This window comes from Halichoeres trimaculatus, unplaced genomic scaffold, assembly GCF_033239565.1.
Source record: "Halichoeres trimaculatus isolate MK-OKI-2021-1 unplaced genomic scaffold, fHalTri1.1 fHalTri1_scaffold_1, whole genome shotgun sequence".
Taxonomy (NCBI): Eukaryota; Metazoa; Chordata; class Actinopteri; order Labriformes; family Labridae; genus Halichoeres; species Halichoeres trimaculatus.
In genome coordinates, this window is record NW_027437179.1 from 8,764,100 (window position 1) to 8,784,992 (window position 20,893).

The 20,893-nt window shown below is 40.1% G+C and overlaps 1 protein-coding gene and 2 non-coding genes across 3 annotated transcripts; all 3 read right to left on the bottom strand.

The window, feature by feature from the left end:
- Positions 1-79: 79 nt before the first annotated feature.
- On the bottom strand, positions 80-20,357 carry mfsd4aa (major facilitator superfamily domain containing 4Aa). The gene is made up of 10 exons (XM_074675103.1): positions 20,125-20,357; positions 15,667-15,865; positions 12,314-12,571; positions 9,785-9,911; positions 9,577-9,692; positions 6,649-6,822; positions 4,321-4,468; positions 3,983-4,053; positions 3,559-3,679; positions 80-246 (listed from the first exon to the last, which is right to left on the bottom strand). The coding sequence occupies exons 1-10, from the start codon at positions 20,355-20,357 to the stop codon at positions 194-196; spliced, it is 1,500 nt and encodes a 499-aa protein (XP_074531204.1). The 3' UTR covers positions 80-193.
- trnaf-gaa (transfer RNA phenylalanine (anticodon GAA)) lies at positions 4,559-4,631 on the bottom strand. Its single transcript has one exon. It is a non-coding gene; the product is annotated as a tRNA-Phe (tRNA).
- On the bottom strand, positions 5,771-5,843 carry trnaf-gaa (transfer RNA phenylalanine (anticodon GAA)). Its single transcript has one exon. It is a non-coding gene; the product is annotated as a tRNA-Phe (tRNA).
- Positions 20,358-20,893: the final 536 nt, after the last annotated feature.

The following is a 20,893-nucleotide window of genomic DNA, read 5'->3' on the forward strand; positions in this document are numbered from 1 at the left end:
ACTTCAAGTAATGGTCGCTGAGCTGCTTGATCATCAGGCTTCCATCAAAGTTCAAACTGTCCACCTGGAGGAAACCAGGATTGAAGCTCCTAACCTCACCAAGGGGTGAGAGATGAGGGTTTCAGAGATCACTGTCCTTTTTATCGTCCTCAGCACTCAGTTGTTTTCTTGTTTCTGGTCTCGGATCACCAGGTCAGGAGCTGTCTGTCTTTGGCTTCTCCGTCATCTCTGTGTCTTCAGACGGATCTGCGAAGGAACACAAGCTGATTAGTTGATTAAACACAGAGGCAAAAAATGACGGGCTTTTAAAGGTGGCTGACCCACCTTGGAAACACACCTCTGAGGATGTGTTTTAAAAATTCAACACACAGTAGAGACTAAAGTTTGCAGAACAAGCTGTGGCTTTCTTTTTGGCTGGAGTCATATTTTAACCAGGTGGATATCTGAGAGCAATAAAAACATCAGGGGAACTCGAGGTGTGGGTTCAGTCGAGCTTACTACTGAAAAAAGAAAACAATGCTGTGTTTCTGCTGTGACACAGAGCAGGCAGACCAGTTAGGGCTCTGCACATTCTTGTATTTAGCAGGTGGCAGCCGGAAACTAACTCATTAATAGATAAAGAAAGAAAATAACTGTTGCCCTCAAAGGAATATCAAAGCTGCAATAAAATGAAAGTTATCAAATTACATTATTATAGCGTGAATGGTGAATGATCTGACAATGACAATTTTGCAGAAGCAACAAGCCTAGACATGTCTCATTCTTTTCTAAATGTTTCAGATTTAAAAAAAAAAAAAAAAAAGGTTCCCAACCTTTTCCAACTCATGGCCCACTTGAGTCTCAAAAACTTTTGCAGCCCATCTCCAACCCCATTATTACAGGGGTCATATTAGAGCACTTTCTTTTTGAATAAAGATTGAAGATAAAGGACTTAACTAAATACAGGAGAAACATGTTAGAAGCTCCACAGTCATTAATGCAGCATCTATGATATGTTGCAACACCTTCACTGTAACTGTATTCACAGTTTTAATTTTATTGAAATCCTAAACATAAGAAATAAACATTTTAGAAATAATAATAATAATTAAATCATACTGTTTTGGAAATGATTTGGTGGCCCATTTGCAATACCTTCACAGCCCACCAGAGGGCAGCAGCCTACTGGTTGGGAATCACTGCCTTTGGAGATGTTTAGAAGTGCCCCAGGAGTGTCCCCATTAGATTTCTTATGAAATGTATGATTTTCAAAATTTCTGAATGAAAAAATAAGTTTTTATCTGAAATTTTCAAACAACAAAAGATGAACCCTGACAGGAGGAAACTATGACTAAGGATTTTTGGAAGCACCCTAGGAGTGTACTGATTGCATTTTTTTTCCAGAATTTTTTATCTTATCAAAAATTGAACGGTGTCCATAATTTATTATTCCAACATTTATTTAAAACTTTTTAAAAACACCAAAAGGTGTACCCTGAGAGGTTGTTTACCCCCACGGTGTCTTTATATGCAGCCTAGGAGCATCCTCAATGTGTTTTTTTATTTTATTCTAAAAAAAGAAAAAAAAAAGTAATGTGTCTTAACATGCCTCTACAACTGCTGTAATTTTCATGGCCTTCATCAGTCTGTGTCACAGGCTTTATGAGATGTACACGCGCCAAATGAGAATAAACTTATGACTCACTATACAGCAAATCAAGTTAATCTGATTTGTGGAAGTAGGACATGTCTGTTGGTATGACGCCCTGAGAGCAAACACGCATCACAAGGCAAAATGACTCAAAACATACCTATCTGCAATTCTGTCCACTTTAACAACTTTTTAAATTATGCTGTAATTAAGAAATTGAAAGTCATTTTTATGAAAAAGAGACTTAAAACTACAGTATTGACAAAAATCTAACAGAGTAAATCTGTTCGTGGGAGGGATCTGGTTCTGCACAGTTTTCCTCCAGAAGAGATGCCCCCTGCTGGCTGTCAGAAAGAATGCAGGTTGGCTTTACAAACTAATGCTTTGTGCACTTCGTTTTAACTGTGGTTGAAGCTGAGTCAACAAAAATCAATTCCAGCTTGATTCTGGTTTTCCAAAAGTTCAAGTCTGAGTCCAAGACACCAAAAACAGTTTAGGTCGAGTATCAATTCAGTTTAAGTCCAGGCTAGAATCATTCGCATTTGAGTCCAAACGGAGTCCTGAAAGTAAGACCTTGAGTCCCTGACTCATGTACGACAACACTCCACTGAGAAGTTTTGGTTTGGTTGCTGTCAGTTTCTCCTCAATGTCTCCAGTTTTTACACAACCTACTTTTCTCTTTAGCGATAAAAACAACTACACTCAACAAAAATATAAACGCAACACTTTTGTTTTTGCTCCCATTTTTCACGAGATGGACTCAAAGATCTAAAATTCATTCCAGATACACAATATTACAATTTCTTTCAAATGTTCACAAATCTGTCCAAATGTGTGATAGTGAGCACTTCTGCTTCACTAAGATAATCAATCCCACCTTAGAGGTGTAGCACATCAAGATGCTCATCAGACCCCATGATTAGTGCACAGGTGTGCCTTAGACTGTCCACAATAAAAGGCCACCCTGAAATGTGCAGTTTTTTTTTTTTGCTTTATTGGGGGTCTGGGGTCTCAGAACCAGTCAGTATCTGGTGTGACCACCATTTGCCTCATGCAGTGCAACACATCTTCTTCTCATAGAGTTTATCAGATTGTCAATTGTGGCCTATGGAATGTTGGTCCACTCCTCTTCAATGGCTGTTGAAGTTGCTGGATATTAGTGGGAACTGGTACACGCTGTCGTATACGCCTGTCAAGCACATCCCAAACATGCTCAATGGGTGACATGTCCGGTGAGTATGCTGGCCATGCAAGAACTGGGACATTTTCAGCTTCCAAGAATTGTGTACAGATCCTTGCAACATGGGGTCGTGCATTGTCTTGCTGAAACATGAGGTGATGTTCATGGATGTATGGCACAACAATGGGCCTCAGGATCTCATCACGGTATCTCTGTGCATTCAAAATGCCATCAATACACGTGGTCTGCGGATGTGAGGCTAGTTGGATGTACTGTCATATTCTCTGAAACGCCTTTGGAGACGGCTTATGGTGGAGAAATGAACATTCAATGCACGAGCAACAGATCTGGTTGACATTCCTGCTGTCAGCATGCCAAATGCATGCTCCCTCAATGCTTGCGACATCTGTGGCATTTTGCTGTGAGACAAAACTGCACATTTCAAAGTGGCCTTTTATTGTGGGCAGTATAAGGTACACCTGTGCACTAGTCATGATGTCAGGTCAGCATCTTGTTGTGGCACACCTGCGAGGTGGGATGGATTATCTCAGCAAAGCAGAAGTGCTCACTATCAAACATTTAGACAGATGTGTGAACAACATTTGAAAGAAATGGTAATATTGTTTATCTGGAATGAATTTTAGATCTTTGAGTCCATCTCATGAAAAATGGGAGCAAAAACAAAAGTGTTGCGTTCCATTGCATGCCTTTGTATTTGCTTTTCCCAAATGTATCCACGTGTGCTTACCTGTGTACAAGTTTGTGTGGATGTGCCGTGCAAAGAGGAACAGCAGGAAGAGGCAGAAGCTGGTGAACGATGCTACCGTACAACACAACAGGAAGGCGTAACTGCCCTGACTGTGGATAACCTGGAAGACGACACAGACGCACACACACACGATTTATCATCCTAGCCAAGTGGCCATGAATAAGCAATGTGGCCTCAGAACAGGTTTATAAATATGCGGTTTACTTTGCACTCAGATTATTTAGACAGCGAGCAGTAAAACTAATCTTAGAGGACTTTGATACCCCGCTGTAAGGGAGTTACCAACAGTTCGAACACACAGATGATCAAGTGAGGACAACTTCAAGAGCAAGATTTTCAGCTCTCACTTTAACTGTCACTGAATGAGCAACCTTTCAAAGATATTTCTGACAGTATTTCTTACAATTCCAGTGAGCAGCTGCAGCATCATCTCTCCTGTGCTGGCACATGTCACCAGGACGGTCGTGGCACAACCTTTGAGACAGAAGAAGAAGTAAAATGAGAAAATATTCACATGAAGTGGATACCAAAAATCAACAATAAAAAACAAGAAGCTCATGAAAAGATGATTTTCCTTTCTCTGGGTGCTATCAAACTATTTTAAGTCAGGAAAAAAGACCCACTGCCTTGGTTTTCACGTGTTTATATGTGTGATTTCATTATTCATGAATAAATACATGCGTTGTGGTTTTATCATGTAGGATGTGAATCTTTGGGAGTTTGTGTGTGTGTGTAATTCACCTTTGTATTCCAGTATATCCTCTGTGAAAGCCAGCACGGAGGGGAACACACTGCTGATGCATAAACCCAACACACACGTACCGATGAAGAGGAACTCACAGCTGGTGTAAAAGATCATCAACAGGCACTGCGTCACTATGACCCCCACCTGAGACACACACAGGCAGACAGACAGACACTGTGTGAGGATAGAGAAATAAACTTCAAAATGTGCAACCTCAAAAGCACCCATTCCAGCTGCCGAAACCCGGGATCGAACCAGGGACCTTTAGATCTTCAGTCTAATGCTCTCCCAACTGAGCTATTTCGGCTACAAGAGTAAACAAAAGGAGAGGTAAAAAGAGAGAGTGAAGGGAAAGACAAACCAAACCAAATCCCATAATCCCAGGGGGTCATGCCTGTGTCAGCAGTGATGCTGGTTTGATGTGGGCTTTGATCTAAGCACTCATTTTAAACCCCTATGACCGCATGTGAAGACACATGTAGACTTCAACAACAAGACTGTTGTGTTGTACTCTTAACTCATTTTGGAGACGTGTACTCTTGAGACACTGCTCATACCCTGCCATAACCTGGGCACTGTCTGTCTTTCTTCAGCTTTTAACTTTTTCTCTGTGGAAGTGGAGACAGCCAGGAGAACATGTTCACTCAAGAGCACTTAGCAGTCCGGGTTGGTTCGTCTCGGTACGGTGTGCTTTTAGCAGCGTTTCCACTTACTCATCCCGGGACGGATCCCTAAAAACCGAGACGAGCTGTCCCACTTTTATGGAACCCTTTCGTATGGGTGCCAGACAGAACCGATCCGCTCTCGGGAGGTGGAGCAACACACTGCAGACGGTTGATTGGTCAAAAGAATCGTCACTTACCCCGACAGTGGCTGCATTTCTCCTGGCGGCTCACAGACTTCTCTGAAACAAAGCTTGATTGCACTTTGTAACAGAGAGTTACATGAAAATCACAGAGTGGACAAAATGCTGCATGTCTTCCATCCATGCTCTTTGTTCACTGTGTCGCGTTTTCTTCTTTGTTGGATTTAATAGCGGGGTAAGCTGCTACGGCGTCGCGCCATTGTCTACCAGCTGTGGCTTCCGGCATCCAGCTTACATGCCGCCCACCACGAGAGGACACAGTTTGCTGTGGAAACGCAAACGGGATGAGACTTAACTGTCCCAAACCGTCCCAAACCGTACTGAATCGACCCATACTGCTTGGTGGAAACGCAGCTTTAGTTCACTACCTTAGTACAGACAGGCCAAATAGGACTTTAGTGAGTCAGCAGCTCTAATATTTAACACCATCTACCAATCACTCAAGGTTCGAGGAAAGCAGTTCTCTCCAACAAAGTCGGAAATGTCCTACTGAACATTGGCAGTATGGATACAAAGACCTGTTTGATAAGAGCTGAATATGATCTCACAACATTGCTACCCTCAAAATCTCCCAGTCCAGCTGCTGAAACCCGGGATCGAACCAGGGACCTTTAGATCTTCAGTCTAACGCTCTCCCAACTGAGCTATTTCGGCTCCGTAGTACAACCCATAGATGCTTGTTACTTTTCGAACCACTAGAGGGCAGTGTTCACATTGACAGTGAAGTCCTGAGGTATTTGATGTGATGACTCCACGTTTTCAACAACTCATTTATCAATTTCTGATTCCATTATAAAACACTGTCCTGGGGTGTGTATTGAAATTGATATCAAGGCCATTTACATCCTGCTCTTACATCACTCATGTCTCTGACAATGAACAGTTTGTCTCACAGTGAAAAGCTGGAAATAAACATCAAATAAGTTAATAAGCAGCTAATAAGTCTGATAGTTTCCTCAGAGGTTAGATGTGGAAATATAAAAGGCCAGCTGACCACTGAAGAATTATATCAACCTTTAAAGCTGATCAGATGTCCAACAATGTATTTAAAGGTAGTCTCCTTCCACTCTGATGATAAAAACATCCAATTTATCAGATGTCTCAACACCTGTGAGCTTCAAGTTGAAGTAAAATAACAATAATAAAGTGTGAGACAAAAGCTAACACAGCCAGTATTTGAGATATTGTATTGTTCTTAGTGCCTAAATAAAATGCTGAGTGTCACAAAGCAGTTTATCTTCCACATCCTGTTGTCTGTGTACACATTTAATCCACGTCTAAATGACACCACCTGACGATGTTAAGTGCATTCCCAGCTCAAATATTTGATCACAGCTCTCAAACAACATCTGCTGCATGGTTTAATATTATAGATTATTTCTTTACAAGCATCCTTTTAATGCACTGTGTTATCATTTTATTAGGATAGGGTTTTTATGCCTTAATTGTGTGTTCTTACCAGGCTAAAGGTGAGCAGCTTGGGAGCTGAGCATTTGTAGGAGAGGTAGATAGAAGCCAGTCTGCCTATTGTTATAGCAGCCCAGAATATGCTGTCCAGACATCCTGCGGTCTTGTGACCCATGAGCAGAGGAGGGGACACCGCGTAAGTGTAGACAAAGCCAGCGTAGGATCCCTGCAGGACAAGAAGCACGAGATGAACTCAGGTCAGAAGTATTAAAGGATTAAATTATGGTATTTTGAGGATGGAGTTATCATACGGTAACAAGAAACTGGAAAAAAAACTTCAAGGAGATGATTCCTGAAACAAATCTGAGTTTATATGATGTGTCTTTGTTTAAATTTCTGGCTAATTTTATAGACATGTTAGACATTGTGAACTTGAAGTGTATCATGTGTGTTTGTTCAGTTGGCTCCGCATGCCCTAGGGCAGTTGACACAAGTTGTGGCAAAGGGATGCCACCACAGGCCATCTATTTCAGCCACTGCCGCAGCCACGACTATAAACCAGACTGTCAAACTGAGACATTTTTCTTTTTTTTGATTTTGTGTTTATTTGGAATGGACAGAAATTAGTACAAATCCATATACATATGTGGACGTACAAACCAAAGTCCTTCCATTTTTTTTTTTAGGAACAGGAACTAAAAAAAAAAGAAAAAAAAAAAGAGAACCCAAGGGGTAGACTGCCACTGTCTTCAAAAAGATATTGCCATTTACCAAGCATAAGGTAATAAATTTCAGGTTTCAAAATGATTGTACCAGTGAGATTAAATAAAATCTGCTCTTTTAGGGGTAATAAACAGAATCCATTTATTCCAAATCTCGTAAAATTTGTTTATTCAAATTTTTAGTTGGTAAGTCAATTTTTCCACTCTAAATATCTCAAGAATTATTCCTATCCAATCATCTAAGGATGGTGGAGTAGGGCTAAACCAATCCCTTGTAATTGCTTTTTTACAAGTCGCAAAGAGCATTTGAATTAACTTAATCTCACATCTCTGTTCCAAAAAGGAAATACGACCCAAATACAAAACATCAAAGTACAGAGGAACTTGAGTGTTAAAGACTTTGCAAAGGGAAACCTGGACACCATTCCGGAAAGTGTTTAACTTGGGACATTCCCAGAAAATACGATAATGGTTGGCAATAATCGAACCACATTGTCTCCAGCAAAGCATATGTGCATCCTTGTAATGTTCTTGATGTGGTGACTTGAAAAACCTAATAACATTCTTCCAGCAGTGTTCTCTACAGCTCATAGAGCTGGAAGTTGACAACTGGAAGGACCAGACACTACTCCATGCCTCCTCTGAAATCTCAATCCCCGACTTTCGTTTCCATTTCCCTTTCACATATAAAGTGTTGTCACTATCAGCATGAGAAAGGGCTGTGTACAACTTTGAGATAAATTTAGATGGAGTCATGGTTAGAGCATTTTTCAAGATGTGGAAAAATTCTGATTCAACTGTAGAAATGTTAGTCAATTTACATTCATGATCAATGAACGATCGTAATTGCAGGTATCTATGGAAGTCTTCTCGTGCTAAATTTCCATTTCCGTTGCTAGGCGCTGCCCAAGTAGCTGCCTGTTGCAGCAGCTCTCTCGTCTTTGTCTGTTTCTTGTAATTTTTTCGTCTCTTTTTCGTCATCTTTGTATTTGGAGTGGATCATTACTTTGTATGGTTCATTGTCGGTCACGGACACCAAACTTTTTGTGGCTTCTACATGTAACCATGGCTGCATTGTTTACATGCGAAATTAGCTGTTAGCAGCCTGTAGCATGACAATGCTAACTAGTGTAGGGCTTGATGATTTCCCTCGAGCTGAGGAGAAGGAGGTGAGGACGACGTGCTGGTTCTCGGATGTGAGCTGGGAGGTGACGACGTGGACCTGTCCTTCCATCCATCGTTGTTGGGAACGTGGGATCTAGCTCCGGGGGATGGACGAGCTAGCTGTGCTAACCTAGCGGCATCGGGCTGTTCACGGACGTGGCTGATGGAGCTGACATCGGACGCCGGCCCCACATTGGAGGAGCTTCGCCTGCTGTGAGCAGACAGGATCCAGGAGACAGAGACTGAACAGACTGCTGGGGAGGCTCAGTCCTTGACCCTGTGGAGGTGGAGACTGGCTGGGCTGGAGAGTGGTGGACGAGTGGTGGACAGGATGTCGTCATCTAATTTCTTATGGACCTTTTTGCACTTTCTATACTCTTTCTTACTTTTGTTTTCTTAAATGCTGCGGTGACTCCTGAATTTCCCCTCGGGATAAATAAAGTATTTTCTATTCTGTTCTATTTCTATACTAAACCGTATCTGTCCCTCAGGGATGCAAAGCTGTGCACAGTGTTTCGTTGAGTAAGAGAGAGGAATGTTGTGAGACCATGCCTTGTCCATGTCTTAAAGTTAGAGTCATGTCTATTAGGGATAAAATTTGAATCATATACAAACCATCTAAAAATCCTTAGCATTTTTTGTATCTTACAAGCATTAATTACTTTCTGCCAGATTTGAAGTGTGTGGTTCAACCAGGGATTCCCCAATTGACCCATTAAACCCCTATCTGCAATAATAGCTTGGATGGGGATTTGATTTGATAAATTAACCTCCAAGTTCTTCCATCTGGCACAAGATGTTTTATTACACCAAAATAAGATGGGAGCATTCTGTGTAGCATAATAATACTTTTTTCAGGCACGGGAGCCCCAACCCCCCCTCTCTTTAGTCAGCTGAAGTGTGGCATATTTGATCCTTGGTGTTCCGCCTTGCCAGATAACTAAGACATTTATTAACTAAAAGACCCAGTTACTCATCTGAAAACATGAACCCAGGTACTTCTCTGCATTTCTTATAGTTAAGTAATTCCTTGCCATAGAGAAAGAAATTCATTTTTGTGTGAATATGTGCACAGTGTCAGCAGGAAATCTTACTATAATCCCATCAGTGATGAAGAGGATTGCCCCGCCCAGAGCGTGGATGAGGAAGAAGGAAGCTGGGTGGCCTCTGATTTTGGCAGGGTGACAGCAGCCAAACAAACTCCCATGACCTGAAGAGACAGACGACTGTGAGGCCTGTGGTTTCATCAGGACAGAATGTTTACTACACACACGCACACTGCACAGCTCAAGCTCTACCTACCCTCGTCATCCAGGCTGTGACTTTTCCTGGATGAAGAGTTTTTGTCCAGCAGAGGTGGACTGCTCCTGGGGCAGAACAGCAGTCTCTCATGGAACATTAACGCGAGCACAGCTGCAGGCACAGGGAGCTGCATGGACACACACGCACACACACATGCCACACAAACACATAAATGAGGCGTGTTATCCAACAGTTCCTGTCAGCTGATTCAAATTACGAGGGTCCCATCTTGAAAGCAGAATGATCTCTCTCTTCCTCTCTCTGCTTGAAACAGTCAGGTCAAACAGAAAATGAAGCAGCTTTTCTCTGAGGTTTTGTTTTTATCCTGGAGGGAAATAAGACTAAAGCATCTTCAGAAATGCAAATGATGGAATCTTAACAAGAACTAGAAACAAATGCAGCTCTTTGTTGCTTTTAATGGTAGAAACACAAATATGTCTGTTATTCAAGTGTCGCTGAGTTAGCTTTTACTTGTTGATCCATTACTATTTAAATACAGATCATCCTTTTAAAAATCTGTTTGAAATGTGATGGTTGATAATCAACGCTACTTTTAATTACACTGCCTTTAATGTAAGAGTAAACTATGAAATTTATTTGATGGTGCTAACAGATTAACTATTACAGCAAACTCAGAGGGAACACGGAGCTGAAGCTTGTCTTGTGCAAGATATACACAATATTAAGCAATCCAGTTCTATCCTTTTCATTTAAAACTAACAACATAAATATTTCAATCTGGTAACTCTTGTCTTTAAAAAAAAGAGCTACAGCTGGTAGCTTTATAAAGGCGTTATGAAATTAACATTGACTTAACATGGCTCCTGTTTGTACTCTTCATGTCATGACGAGAGACACGTGCTGCGTCACAACATTCATGCTTAATTGCTAAACATGTGCTAACCTAGCTTAAGTAACGCCTCCCCGATACTAAAACCGAACACATAACTAAGTGTACATTGCTCTCTCACAAAAGATTCCTATCCAATACATTCAACATTTGATCCATCTCATGATATAGAAAACCTAGCGCTAGCTTGATGCTAACGTATACGCGAAATTGCACTGGTATGCTAGCGGTTAGCATACATCGATGTCATTTCTGTTTTAAAACTGAATTTTCAACCTTTACAAACACATATTGCAATATAACACCGAAAGCTCTTAAATTCAAAATACTTACAGGCAAATGTTTTCTTAACTGGGAGAAAGAGGAATAGTTATGTGCAGAGTTCAGGCTCACTGCTGACTTCAGTTGAACTACGGCAAGCTCAAGGTTCCAAATGCAAGAATTCGTTTGGTTTGATGTTTTTTTCCCAGTTTTTGGACCTGATAATTCCTCTTTGTGATAAAAATGAACAAATACTTAAAAAACAAAGCAGTGTAAAACAGTGCAACTTTTTAACTGTAATTCATATCTTGTGTGAAGTGTTAAGGGACCAAATTTAATAAATTTTATATAATTTTTAAATCAATCGGCTGATTAACCAGCCAATTAGTTACCTTTTTTGACACCTCCTGCTTAAAACCTAAAAAGTCAGAGGCCGCTATAAAGGTCCACATTCAAACTGAAAATCTAGATCAAGCGAGCTTTCGCCCTCCTGCTCCTATCAAAACAATATTTTCATCACACCCTTTTGGTCGCCTGGTGGGATCTAAAAAGATAAAGAGCAGCCAACCCAGTTGCATGTCTTTGGTCAGTGGCAGGAAAGTGGAGCACTCAGAGCATGAACAGGGAGAATGAACCAGGAACCTGTAAGCGTTTCACTCTGTGTGCTTTGTGATTGACATTCTGCCTGGTCGTCAGGTTGCTTATTTTCATTTCCCTGTTGGACCTGATAAAAAGAATGTTGACATTTTTTTATCACCCTGATCTCAGTGTATGCAAGGATGGGTACAGAATTATTGACCTGTAACGCACTGTTGTAAAACTCATTACACAGGTGCATCGGAAAATAAAATAGAATACTGTGAAAGAGCTTAATTCAAAATTTGTTACCCAGATATTCATTAGATTCAGTACACACAAAATGAAATCATCCAATAATTTGTTTATCTTAGTTGTGATGATTATTAAATCCAGTACCTCAAAGAATCAGAATGTTTCATAGTACTAGTAAAAAAGGACTCTAAACACAGAGGGAAATACTTCAAGCAGGACTTGGCATCTGCCCACACAGCCAAAAGCACTGAAAGCTGGTTGAATGATATTACTGTCATTAACTAGTCATATAACTTAGAGTTTAAAGAACGCTAACTTATCTGAATCAATGGAGCAAAACATTTAAACTGGACAGATAAAACTGCATTTTCTTCAAATAGAGCGTGTTTTGCCAGTTGAAATCCTTGGTGTCAAATCAACACTTTTTCATAAAGCACAAATAAGTAACCTGTTTCACAACTCGCCCAATCAGCAGCTACAAGAGTCTCTGCTCTTTAACTGCTCATGAGTATCAGACATCTAAGGCTCAGTGCATCATATGACATTTTGATGATGGATGATGGAGATCAATATTGACATAGACTCACATTGATAAGAGCCATGATCCAGAAAGCGTACGACACCCTGGTGATGACCATACCCTCGGTGTGCAGAGGATACTGGGAGATGTTTCCAGACACTGCTCCCTGCCCAGCCAGGCTGCTGCGGAGGTGCTCCAGGTCTGGAGAGGAGGAGGAGGAGTTTGCGGTCAAGTTGGCCCCCAGGACGCAGCTGTCATCTGCTAGGAAAGGATCCGCTACGAGGGGACTGACCAGTGCTCCCAGGCCGATGAAGAAATGCAAAGCCTACAAGGGGACAATGATGAGGAGTTTCTTTAGTGCTGCCTTATAAAAAGCAGTCATTTTTTTAAGTTAATTTCTTCACAAAAGTTTTGTAAAATAAAACATTAGAGATGTATATAGCTGGTATGTGATTAAAGGTGGTGATAAGCTGTATAGCAAGAGCTAACACAACCTTCTACATGTTTTATTCACCCTAATATAGAGTGTACGCAAAAGGTTTTATTTGTTTTTACTGACTTTTCAGCTCAAATACCTTTAAGTCAAATCTAATCCTATCAAACCCAGCTGTATCTTTTGCTTCAAAACAAACTTTCTCATGTTCTCATGCTCAAACCTCACAGTGGAAGCTGCTGGGTTGCTGACCCTTTCATAAAAACTTCATTGTTCATTATTGTTCCTTCTGGTACAGTGAAGGTTTCATAGGAAGCTGGAAAAAGTAGCACATAAGAAAGTCTATGGTCTTATACACACGTAGCAGGGGATTTTTAAAGAAGAATATCGCCCCCTCATTCAATTTTAAAAATACTTTTGCCCATGCGTAGCGGGCAAATCCATCAATAAGTGCCACTCGAGGCATTTCAAACCCATATTTGTCTGTTTTTCAGATATAAAACCTATGCCAGCCAGGCTACACAAAACCATGAAACCAGAGTTTTCCAAAATCTTCACTTTGGCTGGAGTTTTCAAAGAACATTGTTTTTAGCGATGTAAATGTATAGAAACATATATGTGGTTTCCCAGATACCTGGCTACATGTGGACATGGTCTAAATACTGTCTTTTAAATTTTTCTTTCCTAATCATCTTGATTTGACAGAGCATATACAAAAATGAATGTCTCAGCATCATGTGTTCGTGTCATTATTACGATGCCTCTAAATCAGAGGTCTTCAACAGAGGGTCTGCAGCCCCCAAGGGGTCCGTGGAAGTACTGTAGGCAGTCCCTGACATTTTTGTTATTTTTTTAAGGTTATTTTTTGGGGGTTGTTCATGCCTTTAATCAGAGAGGATAGGACAGTGGATGGAGACAGAAACAGGGGAGAGTGGGTAATGACATGCAGGAAACAGGCCACAGGCTGAGCTCGAAACTTGGCCACCCGCATGAGAGTGACCCTCATTGGGTGTGACCTACACTGCTAGGCCATCTGTGCCCCGGTTGAGGCAAATTTTTTATTTTCAAATAAATCCCAAATATTTTAATTTTTGCTCTTTGAACATACATCTGTGGATACATGGAGGATTACCGTTGATGATTCAGTCAGAAATGAACACATTCAGTAACAGCAGCTCTCCCAAAGTGCACACAGGTCCACTCAGAATTCACTTTTTGCTCCTTAAAGGCACAATCATGATGGCCATTTGAACCGTGCCGTACTCAAGCATGATTGACCCCAGAGTGTCATTCCCATTTTGATTTTTGACATTGGTGGGGTCATAGCCAGCACCAGCACAGCCCCCCTTTTGATGTGCCCCACTGTGTGCTGCATGAGGCACTTTTTTTTCCCCTTCAACCTAAATATTGGTGGGGACATTTCAGACAACATCTTAGATTAGTGTGGACATGTCCATAAAGTCCATACACAATTCTACGCCCCGTGGTGCACAATCACACTACTCCACACAAGGGCTGAACAATTAATCGAATTGAAACTAACATCGCAATGTAATAAAATGCAATTTTCAAATCACAAAGGCTGCAATTAAAATAAATAAATGAATAAGTTTCATATACACAGTACCGGGGGAGTAAATTAACTTATACTCGTTCTTTCTTAAAACCGGCAAAAGTCAATACGTTGTTTTTCTGGCAAAAATATTACATGTCTACAAGGCTTGAAGCTAAATCAGTTAGTATTCTGCTGTGATGGTAATAATTAGATAAAGACATTTAATTTGTATCAATTCATGTAATTTCATCATAACATGTGGGCCTAGCTGACCAGAAAGAATTGTTTGTATGTTAACAGTATCCTTTTTTGTGTTGGTCATATTATATAATGGTATATTGCTTGGTTTTAGTGAATAATCCCCCCCCCCCCCCCCCCAAGAAATCGCACGCTTAATTGCAATTGCAATATTGGTACAAAAAAATCACAATTTCATTAATTTCCAAAATTGTTCAGCCCTACTCCACACTACTTTTTGGCTAATATGAAGTGTTTTGGTCCAACACAGCCCTCTAAAACACACACAGCTGCATGCTTCATACTGGCTCAATCAGGTTCCCCAGAATAGCTCTCTCCACCTTGGTCTGAAAAACCTCGAAGCTCCCTGCTCTAAATGCATTCACTACATCATGCTAATATGAAAGAAGCCCTAAAACTAAATTACGTAATGCCTGCAGATACCAGCTAAAACCTGCTCAGCAGGACACAACAATAACAACAATTTAGCAGTAAGGGAGTGTAAGGTAATCCTTTTTTAGCCACAGCACAGGCAGACACTTTAACAGAGGAAAAGGAAAACAATTAAACTGAAACCTGAAACCAAGTGTTGCTCCATAACTACTGAATGTGAAGTCAACTGGCTGCTAGCACCTGAGCCTTAATGGTTAAAAGGGTCATACACGTACATCCTCTGTGGTTTCCAACTTAGACTTAGATAATTACACTTGAACATAATCTGCTAGGCCCTCATAGTGGATGATCCATGCAAACTAACTATGACCTGTTTACACCAACATGAGCAGCTCTGATATGGAGTCCTGTGACATAACGAATGCTCGTCTTTGAATTGCTTTGGTCCATCAGCAATGACAATTAGGTTGCAAGAAGATAATAAGTTTTATTTAATAAAGTTATGTATTGACCATAAAATGATTTATGTGTAGATGTTTGAAGTTTTAATTAGCCGTTCTGAACTGGACTAAGGTGTTGCAGTGGGGCATTTATTTAAGATGAAGTGTGCATCCACAACAAAACCTTTTGACAACAGCACACCCAATCACACAACCACACAAATACATATACAAACACACCCAAACACACACAAATACAGATACAAACACACCCAAATACACATACAAACACAAGAACGCCCATACACAAATACACATACAAACACACACAGACACACACACTCCTCTGCCCCCTTTCTGACCTGCAGGAAGGTGGCGGAGTCCTTCTGGTACAGCTTCACAAGCTGCCTGTTGGCGATGGTGTCAATCACTCCCATGGATAAACCAGCAATTGCCAAGGCAACAGACAACAGTACCACATGGTAACACAGTGGTATGACGGCAAACACTATTGAGATGACTAAAGTGCTGCAAAGGAGTGCTGACAGGGAGGACAGGAGCCTGGAGAGGACAAAAGAGAGGACAACACCCAGAGGATTAGGATTGTAATCAGACAATGACTTCAAAATATAACACAGTCACTGATTCATGTTAGTTTGAAAAAACAGCAACTCATTCACTTCAAACATCAGCAGTAACTCAGGCCAGATCAGAGGCGGCAGCCTGCTTCTATTTGAATAAAGTCACCTTGACGCTTTACTGCTCCACTAACTTTTATTTACCCACTGGCTTTATCACAGGACTCCAGCAGCAGAGCACCTCCACACTATCATCACCTGCTATTTCTATCCCTCCCTTCCAACTTTCCACTCTGTTTAACCCCATCCCAGGTGACTGTTAGTTTGTTCAAGGAAAATTTGACTGAAGTTTGTGAGATAGAGGCCCAGGAATAAGAAACTAATGAAACTTCAAAGTATAACACAACAGAGCTATTCCTATAAACAGTAACCCGTGAGAGAGTGTGAGATTATATCATTGTAGCAATGTGTGCTTTTAGCAGTGCTGGATGTTAATAATTAAACACAATACAGTAACTATATTTACAGACACAAACATGTGGGTATCCATGTACATGTTTAATGTGCCGATGAACTATACATGACTTCATAAGACGGGAAATTACTCATGGAGCTTTGCAAATTAAGTGAAAGCAGAGAAGCATCATATCCAGCTGGTATCAATATCAGTATCAGCCGATGTTGGTAATTTTTTTAACATATCAGTATCCGCCGATATATACTTATTAGCTGTCAGAATTTTCAGAGCAACTTGAACGATCTGTCAAGACCCAAATAATATTGTTTTCTATGACTATGTTAACACCAAAACCATCTAAGAAGAGTGAACTCTCTTCTTTTATGTCTCCCTTCTTGTTTTGATAAAAAAAAAAAAAACAGACAAAATGTACTTTTTTGAATCACCTTTCTCCCGAGCACTCCAACCTTTGATCTTCTCCATGGTTGTGTGTTCTTACCATCACGCTGCTCTCTCTCTCTGAACTACCTCAAAACATCATCTCAAATTGTTTTTTCTTTTTAAAAAACATCAATATCGGTAAATATTGGTTATTGGCCATAACAGCATTATTAATGTTGGACATCGGTATCGGCCAAAATGTTCATATCAGTGCATCCCCAGTTAGCTCACTGTGTAATGACAAAGAAACTCTGAAGGTAATTTTGTAAAGCCATGTAGATAAAAAGTCAAAATAAAAGTACTCTTTGGTGTTGATTGCAGCGACACCTGTGGCCAGGATCTGTAGTGTTGTTCAGAATAGAGACTCAGTTTCCCATGAGCACCATCACCCACTGTTGAGAGGATGTGGCTCTTACCAAGAAGTGCGTTTGTTTCAGAAGCAAATAAATGGAGAGCAGATCTTTATTTTAACAAAACCTTTCCCAGGATACAAAGAGACGAGATAATGTATTTATTTGTATTTATGTAGAGCTATTGTTTGAAATGAGACAACAATCAATCTCGTAAACCCAGTTTGTAAGGTAGTTTAGTGCCCAGAAGATGAGCAGACTCTTTAGCTTTACTCACAGCTAGGGATTGTTGGGATTGTTAATTTGGCATAAGGATTGGTATTTGACATACAATAAAAATAGTAGGGATAGACAGATTATCGGCCAGGCCAATTATCGGGGGTGATATTTGGCATTTTGGGGCATATTTGCATCGGCCTTTTTTTTTAATCCAGCGGCCGATATAAAACCCATTCAAAACTGTGTTGTTTTGGCTCTGATGCTTCTATGCACAGAATTTCTCCCTGTCTACACTATGGAAGCCTTCGATGGTCATTTAAAATCAGTCATGTAAAACAAAACAGAAAAGTAATTCAACTGCATTACATGCCTGTAAAAGGCAGCACAAACTCAGTTCTGTCCAGTTTTATTGCAGTTATGTTGAAATTGTGGAAAACTTTATTTACTGTAGAAAACTTAAGCAATTTATTTTTTAAAGTTCTCCTTTAACTATAAAACATGCTGCTAGGCCTGGGTGCTGTTTAATAAATATATGCTTGAAAGCATTAAATGCAGTTGGAGTTTGTATTGTTCAGAATTTTTTACATCAACATTTTCACTTTGACGGCAAGTGGATATTGGCTTCAAATATCGGTTATTGGCCTCCTTGCCCACCAATAATCAGTACCAGTATTGGCCCCAAAAAATACATATCGGTCTATCTTGAAAAAATAATAATAATATTATCAAAAAAAGAATCAAACAATCAACAATCAAAGTTCATTTATTGTTTTACGCACATTTATAGTGTTCTAAGCCATACCAAGATCCTTGTTAACTGTTGATTATTTTTTTTGTAAGCAAACTTCTCAGAATGGAAAAACACTGGGGGCTGAAAAAAAGGACTCAGGAATTTACCGTTATGTCTCATGTAATTATCTTTTTTTCTAAAACTGATATTTCAAAGTTGGTCCCCAAAAAAGTATCATTCAAAAAGTGCAGGTATCACATTTTTTTTTTTTTTTGGATTGATTTACAGACTTATAAATTCACAATCCAGGAAAGACTAACCCTTCTGGCAGGTGAAATGTCACCTAGCATGTTTTTCTTATTGGCTGTTGTGTCTCCAACTTTGGGACTACAGAAGTCAGGCAGGGGTTGACACCAGATTATGCACAGATAGATATTCATGGTCCCAGGATGATAAACTAGTTTGAACTTTGACTTTCCTCCAAGCATTTTTGTTCGTACCTTACTTTCAACCCCAACTCCTCAACCCTCCAGGGTAAATTAATGCACTTCTGAGGGCGGATTCTTATCCATTTATACCATCCCTACTATTGCCCTTGAGCTTTAGTATATTACAATTAATACCTAAGGCAAAAAAACAAGACACTCCTTGAAGTGCAACTTCTTTAAAATCAGTGGTTGAATTCTTGACCTCAGCTGTCTCCATGAAGAAACACCCTCAGCATGACAAAGAGATTTAAATCACAAGCTAAGGTATGGCTAGAGGTGTGTTAATAACCCGATTTAGACCTTGATGGACAGGTTTTCATCTGGAGTGACAGCTCACTGAATGAGAATGAAAGGTTGAATGCTGAAGTTTAACACTTTCAGTAATCTGAGGTTTGAGGTTTTGTATGAGTGCAATGTGTCCATTGTGTTTCTAACAGAGCTCTCAGATGACAGGAAAGTAGTACGTAAATAACCCGATTGATCAATTAACTAAAACGTATCTGTAGTTAAGCTAACATGTTCATAAATTCTGAGCTATGGTATTGTGTTATTCTGTTTTTTGCATCATGCTCTGAAAACACCTGTACCTGACCACACGCACACCTCAGGTCACAGCTTCACAGGCTGCTCTGTGTGAAGTAACGTCTGAAACAACCACATGTGCTTTGAATATTTCAGATTTGACTGTCAAATCCAAAATACAGTCCAACTGCAAGTGAATGTCTCACATGCCTATAGACCTATTTAACATCAAGCTGGGCTGCAGCCAGGATTTCAGAGATTCCTGACTGACTCACTCAAATTCTTGAAACCCCACCTGCATCAGGAACTTTTCATCCTTGCCGGTGTCTCCTTTATAATTCGAAATACTTTTTTTTTTTTTTTTTTACCTTTTTTACCTTTTTTACTGTCTTTAAATCTTATTTCAATGTTCAAAGTTGTCTCCAACAATTTCTGGTATGAAGTAACTATATTTTCTGTTGTAAAGGCCTGACATACTAAGAATTTCAATACAGAGGTTGAATACTAGTTGGAAAGTATTCTTTGGTCCATTTCTTGTTACAATTTTTTTTCTCTGACTAAGTCATGTGAACAATTGATACAAATTTCCACAAAAATACTCCAAAATACTCATAATACAGAGATTAAAGAAGCTATTCTTACACTAATTTAGGAAATAACTCACTTTTCTTATGTTCACATTTATACACAATCTATGTTTATATACCAAAAGCAAAATGTTCTCTGGCACAAGACTGGATTCTTTTCCCTTTTTATTTTTTTTGAACAAGATAAAATAAATAAAACCCACACAGTTAAAAACACTGTAACATGGGGGCTGGTGGACCACAGACAAAACTGGTCTCCCATGACTTATTTCAGTTATGAAGTTAAGACAAAGAAGTAAAGGTTATATGATGTTATTAATGGATAAATTTTTAGTTATGATGTGATAAGTAAAAAAAAAACTGTCTGCTGTGTGTTTTAAGCTAATCATACGATCATTTTCTCCTCTGAGTATGTAAACATCCCACTCTTGCTCCCACCCACACTCACGACTTCTTGAAGAGTCCTCCCAGACTGCTGCCCACTAGCAGGAAGAACTGCTGAGAGAAGAAGACCCAGGTGATCTGCTGCAGCGTGGACTGGGTCTGACACCTCAGGTCCAGGATGGTGGGCCCGAGGAACGCGATGCACAGGCCGAAGCTAAAGAACACGCTCCAGTAGGTCAGGGTGTGCTGCCAGTGGCGCTTAAACAGCGACCAGATCCGTTCGTCCGGGGGCGTCATGTTGCTCTGACCTCCTGAAAGCTGCAGAAAGAGAGCTGCAGAAAGAAAGCTGCTGCTGCTGCTGCTGCTCAGGAAGATCCTTCAAACATCACCAAACATTCTGCCAACGGAGAAAGTAAACACTACACCGAGAGCCACAGAGTCTGGGCACGGACTGGTTAGGAGAAACTTTATTGGCGGACGTGATCCTGATTGGCTAATGAGCGAAGTCCCGCCCACTAATTGTCTGGCCTCAGATCAGAGATATCTAAAGGTAAGGTCATGTTTGTGAAGACAGGGAGTGGTTCATCAAGTTTAGACTGCGGTTATATTCTGATCAGGAATAACACACCCCACAGAGAGAGCTTGACATTTATCTCTTTATTTAATATAATGAGGCTGTGCTCAGAGTTTAAGAGCAGTTTACACAACAGTACAACACTGAAAGTTTTAAGCTATGCATCTTTTCACTTATAAAGATCATTAACATCTCTAATGAAATAATTATTGACTGAATTTAATAAAATAAATTGATCTAGATTTTTTTTTTTTTTTTT

Bases quoted from the DNA above. Each gene is read 5' to 3' on its own strand.
- mfsd4aa (XM_074675103.1), bottom strand. From the start codon at position 20,357: ATGACGCCCCCGGACGAACGGATCTGGTCGCTGTTTAAGCGCCACTGG. The intron at 9,912-12,313 runs GTGAGTCTATGT...GTGTCCATGCAG, and splicing joins GGATCATGGCTCTTATCAAT to CTCCCTGTGCCTGCAGCTGT. The intron at 4,054-4,320 runs GTGAATTACACA...TCTGTCTCAAAG, and splicing joins GGATATACTGGAATACAAAG to GTTGTGCCACGACCGTCCTG.